Here is a 5,804-nt window from a genome sequence, read left to right as displayed (position 1 = left end):
CGTACCTGTTCTTGATATGTGCAGAAGGCTTTTCATGCATATGCTAAAGTATTATGGTGCTGGCCATTTGTCGTGTGGAGTCCGTGTTAGTATTCACTGCCCATGGATCTCTCATTTGTTATTTGCAGATGATTGCATGGTATTTACGCACGCGACAGCTGAAGGAGCAAATAGGCTTCAAGAAATTTTGGAGATATATCGTATTGGGTCCGGGCAGTTGGTGAATAAGCAGAAATCAGCTGTTTTCTTTAGTGCAAATGCAGATGATAATATGAAGCTAGCTGTTCACCAAGGAACGGCAATTCCAACTGAAGCTTTTGTTGAGAAGTACCTAGGACTTCCAACTGCTTTAGGGAGGTCTACGGATGATCAGTTCGAGCATATTGTAGCTACAATCAAGAAGTTGGTGTCAGGTTGGGCACCAAAGTTGCTTCATAGTGTGGGGAGGGAAGTGTTGATCAAAGCTGAGTTGTTTTGAGCTTTCCAAGAAATTATGTAAAAAAATTACAGCAGTGGTGGCGCGGTTTTGGTGGGGAGGAAATGATGAAAAGAGGAAGATGCACTGGGTCAAATGGGCGGACCTTGCCAGACCGAAATCTTGTGGCGGAATGGGTTTTAAAGACTTCGTACTCTTCAACAAAGCTATGTTAGCGAAACAAGGGTGGCGATTGATCTCTAACCCGGAGTCATTATGTGCAAGAGTGTTGAAAGGCAAGTACTTCCACAATGGCGATTTTATGCCAGCAAGAAATAAAAGGAATTCATCTCATACTTGGAGGGCAATTCTTTATGGACGAGAAACACTAAATTTGGGTTTGATTAAGCGCATTGGTGATGGAGGAAGTACGAGGATTTGGGATGAACCATGGATTCCTACTAATCCAGGAAGGACACCAATTGTGAGAATACCCAACTCGGATGTTAATTTGGTACAAGAACTGTTGGAACTAGAAACAGGTGAATGGAAGGAAGAGCTTCTGAATGAAAAATTTGCACCGGTTGATGCGTATGCGATAATGCAGATCCCAGTTGGGGGTTTAGGAGAAGATATGTGGGCTTGTCAACTAGAGAAACATGGAAACTTTACAGTGCGATCAGCCTATAAGGCGCTGCTACAATCAAATGATGCGATCCTACCAGTTGGCTCAGATGGGTCAGAACAGTCCTACTGGAAAAAATTATGGAAAATGAAAGTGCCGCCGAAAGTTCGTAACTACTGGTGGCGAGTTATCAAAGGTTTTATACCTTGCCGATCGGTATTGAACAGGAGGCACATTGAGATGATATCCTTTTGCCAGACGTGTTCTTGTGATGATACTATTTGGCATGCCTTGTTTGAATGCACATCGGCGAAACTATTTTGGCAGGAGATTAAGGAGATTACTAATGTGAAGGTGCCTGTCCTCCATCCATCTTCCTGGGCCATTGATTTGATTGATAGCAACAAGGTTAAACCAAGGGATGCAGCTATTATTTTATGTGGAGCTTGGTCTGTTTGGTCCGAAAGAAATGCAAGGAATCACAGAGAACGATCAAGAACAGTCTCGAATCTGTTAAATGGACGGCTGATATTGCTATGGATCTCTCGATCATTGGCATGTTCAATTCAAAACAAACCCACAAGAAGCGTCCGAAGTGGAAACCACATCCGAAGGAGTTGTTAAACTAAACGTTGATGCAGGTTTCTCCGAGTCATCTGGAGAGGGCACGACGGGTCTGGTTATGCGTGATCATGCAGGAGATCTTGTTATAGGACAAGCTGTTTGGTATGCCCACGCGGCTAACGCTGAGGGATGGTGTCCGACTAGCCTGTGACTTAGGCATATCTCGTGTTGAAGTTGAAACAGATGCCAGCGATGTTGTTAAACTCTGGAAGGATCGAAATCAAGGCAGATCCGAAATTACTTCTATTCTCCAAGAGATTGAGGGTATGACCAGCAATTTGGAATTCTTCCAATTGGCGTTTATCGGGCGTGAAGCAAATGAAGGGGCACATCTATGTGCTAAGCAAGCATCGGCTACTAGACGTAGATGTCTTTGGATAAACTATATTCCCTCTTTTTTAGTTCGCTGTTTGCAAAATGATTGTAAGCCCGATGATTAATGAATGAAATTATTGAGCCACAAAAAGAAAAAATAGTAGTGCAACTGTTTCGTACATACTCTGACGCTTCATGATGTGAAATTACAACATCTAGCCAGACTAACCAGAACAGCGTGGTACAAATACAGCTCCAAAAGATCCCAACAAAAATAGGTTGCAACATAAAAAAAAAAAACATCTAGCTGCGCTAACTGGAAGCTGGAAGTGGCTGAAGCGCTTTAAGAGGGTTTGTGATTACTCCATCAATAAGGCCATACTCCTTTGCCTCTTTCGCGCTCATGAAGAAATCACGGTCAGTATCTACGTTGATCTTATCCAGGGGCTGTCCGGTGTGGTACGATAGGTACCCGTTCAAGTTGGCCTTGTGGTGCAGCATCTCATTGGCCTGACACATATGAAATTCAAAAATTAAAGGGCTGGCAACTAATGGCGATGGAAATATCAATTATATGTCTTACTGCTTATCCAAAACGATGGCTCATTGGTGTGTATAAAACTAAGTATTTCGGATCGGAGGGAGTATTGTTATATTGAACAATGGTAAGTCGGCAACAGAGGTAAGGGGAAAATAAAGATCTCCATTACTCAGATGTCCTGGTCTAGAATTAGCAGACACATTTTCACTTCGGAATTCACCTGGATCTCAAGGTCAGTCTCTTGGCCTTGGGCTCCTCCAAGAGGTTGATGGATCATTATTCTTGAGTTAGGTAAGCTGTATCTCTTCCCTGCATTGCATACACATATTGAAGCATGAATTTCAGTCTCTACCTGCAGACTACATTTAGTACTAGAACAGTGTAATATTAGCAACCACTCGTATTACCTTTTGTTCCACCGCTAAGTAGAAAAGCACCCATACTGCAAAAGGAAACAGCAAAAAAGGTATCTTAAGCCTATCCAAACAGTGTCAATCATCTAGGTAATGCAAGACAATATAGTGAAAGGCATCACAGAATATAAGGTTCAAGGTAAAGGAAAAAACATTCCAGAGGGACAATAATGAAATTGTGCAGTTGCAGTCGTCTAATAATCATGCCAAAGCAGCTCCTTTTTTAGGGAATTAACTAGTTATTTTAGTCCAATCCAAACCTTTGTTTTATAACTTCAGCTAGATTCTTAAAACTAGAAACTGTGTCAGTATTACACACCTTTTCTACAAGATTCCATATTCATTCCAACATGATTTATTCTGTTATTTGTTACACTACACTAGTAAATATTGACCCAAGCATATTTACAACCTAAATGCTGCAAAAGATGAGTTCGCCGTGACAAAACCTCAACAAAGGGAAATGGACAAATAAAGCAGCTCTCCAGTATTACACCATCTGTACGAAGTTCACAATCATGTGAAACCTATCATCTTAACTAAGAATATATGAGTTCACACTCATGCACATTAGTTTGCTATATCTACAAATAAACAAGGACAGAAGTGTAACTTGCAGCAATAAACATGGACTCGCCAACCCACAATCATAGACTGGGCAGGTTATACTGAAAGTTCTAAGAAAAATCAAAACTCTGTGCAAACTGCAAAGCCTTTGAAATCTGAATCTATTACCTAACACTGAACAAATATTTTCACGAAGATGTCAGTACTCAGTACCTTGCAGCAAGTCCAATACAAACTGTGGCAACATCAGGCCTGATATGCTTCATTGTATCAAATATGGCCATCCCTTAAAAGAAACAAAAGAAACTTATTTATTGGATCAACTAATGCATGAATAAGATGAATTGATGATAATAAATATGAAAGCGAATTATTACCAGCTGTCACTGATCCTCCTGGAGAGTTCACATACATAATGATATCCTACAATAAAAATGACAAGAATCAAGTACTGAATGAAGCATTGCTGAATATATACGGTGTCAGGAAACTGAGGACATTGATAGTTCACAGTTGAGATGGAAACTAATCTCACATACAAACAACGAAACAATTAAACTTCGAGATCACAATGATATAACCAATCACATCCTACCTAGACCAATCCCATCCTACCTAGACAGCTCAAAACCTATGCACTAAGAGATAGCAGCAATATCACAGCATCGAGCGGTTTTACTTAAATGCAGATCAGTGAACAACAGTTCAACACTCTACTTAATTTCATGTTCCACTGACATTTGGTGCAAGGAGGCCCTAGAATGGGTTGAAGCTAAAGTAACAGCACCCTACAAATCAGCATTTCTAGGATAACCGATATGGTAAATCATAGCAAAGCCTCTGACCTGACAACTATTAATCTAGGAATTAGTTGCGCAGGAGGAGGAGAATACCTTGTTGGGATCCATGGCATCCAGGTACAGCAGCTGCGCAACGATAACATTGGCCATGTCGTCCTCCACAGGACCGCCGCACCGGATAATCCTCTGCGCCAAACCGCACGCAAAAGGTCACACGCCGCACATTACGCACTAGAAAGGAGACCAAACGATTCACATACATGCTGGAAGAGCTGGCTGACGACGCTCTGGAACCGCTCCATCACCATGGGCGAGGGCCCGCGCTCCCCGGCGGCCTCCACGGGGAAGTAGGGCGACCTCGGCATCAGCAAGTCATCCCTGCCGCACACACACGCCACTATCAGTAGGACGCGAAGCTGCGAACCGTTTCGTGGCGAATTTGACCTCACCTGATCGACCAAATCCCGCGCCTCTGCGCAGCCCCGTGCATTCCGAACCCGCCGCCGCCGGCACCGGCAGCGGCGGCCACGGACCGAGCGCACCTCCGGTTCCTGCGAGAGGGAGACGGTTAGGGTATGCTGGAACTGGAGAGAGAGGCGAGGGACAGTGTGGGAGGGAGGGGAACCTGGGGAGCGGGAGGGATCTGGGGGCCGGGTTCGGGCTGGGGTTGGGGCCGAGAAGAGGGGCGGTGAGGGAGGAGGAGGAGGCGGCGGCGGTGGTGGCCATGGGCGGGCGGCGCGAGGAGAGCTCCCGGTGGGGTTTTGGGCGGAGGGGGGCTTTGGCTGCGCTTCTTATCCGCGAAGCGAAGAGGGTGCTGAGAAGAAGGCAGTGAGGCGGAGTGAAGAAGCCTCCTGGAGAAGAAGTGAAGAACCGATGACCCGGGTCGTTGTAAGACTGTGGGCTTTTTGCTCTGGGCCCTGGGCTTTACGTGGTTCAAACAATCGCGAAATGAGCCTTGGTGGGAATCACACTACTCCATATGATGACAAGGGGGTTCTCAAAAAAAAAAAATGATGACAAGGGGGATACTTTTTTTTTTGAAAAGCATTATATATCTATACCTCTATATCTATACCTAATAATAAAGGGAGAAGCGTTTCCTCGGTTTGGTCCGTATGATCTAAGATTTCTGCCAAAAAGTTTCGTCAACGCTTTTTTTTTTGACCGTTTTACCCTCCCACCAAATCGCATAATACACACGCTGCCACCGGACAAGTAAATAACGGTTCGCTCAGCCTCGCCTCGACGGTGTGACCCTCCCAGCCTCCCTCGCCTTCGTCCGTCACCCCTGGTCCAAGGCGCCGCCATGGCCCGACCACGCCGCCCTCCGGCTCCTTCCTCCACTGCACCGCCCGGCCCTCTACCTCCAGCGCCAAGCCTCACGTGCGGCCGCCGCCTGCCCTCAATCCACTCCCACCTATCACATCCCTTCAGGCTGCCCGGCTGCCCGGCCGCCCGGCCGTGGTTGTCCTTCGTGGACGCCGCCGCCGCGCAGACCTCAATG

General features: G+C 45.5%; 1 protein-coding gene across 1 annotated transcript; it reads right to left on the bottom strand.

The window, feature by feature from the left end:
* Positions 1-2,137: 2,137 nt before the first annotated feature.
* On the bottom strand, positions 2,138-5,146 carry LOC127295607 (ATP-dependent Clp protease proteolytic subunit 5, chloroplastic). Its single transcript, XM_051325573.2, has 9 exons — positions 4,926-5,146; positions 4,750-4,851; positions 4,561-4,678; positions 4,394-4,486; positions 3,878-3,923; positions 3,714-3,786; positions 2,928-2,962; positions 2,741-2,829; positions 2,138-2,489 (listed from the first exon to the last, which is right to left on the bottom strand). Exons 1-9 carry the CDS (start codon positions 5,024-5,026, stop codon positions 2,292-2,294), a joined length of 855 nt encoding a protein of 284 aa, XP_051181533.1. The 5' UTR covers positions 5,027-5,146; the 3' UTR covers positions 2,138-2,291.
* Positions 5,147-5,804: the final 658 nt, after the last annotated feature.

The sequence above is a fragment of the Lolium perenne genome, chromosome 4, assembly GCF_019359855.2.
Source record: "Lolium perenne isolate Kyuss_39 chromosome 4, Kyuss_2.0, whole genome shotgun sequence".
In the NCBI taxonomy this organism is placed as follows: Eukaryota; Viridiplantae; Streptophyta; class Magnoliopsida; order Poales; family Poaceae; genus Lolium; species Lolium perenne.
Note: the sequence above shows the minus strand (reverse complement) of the source record. Positions and strands in the feature narration are given on the sequence as shown.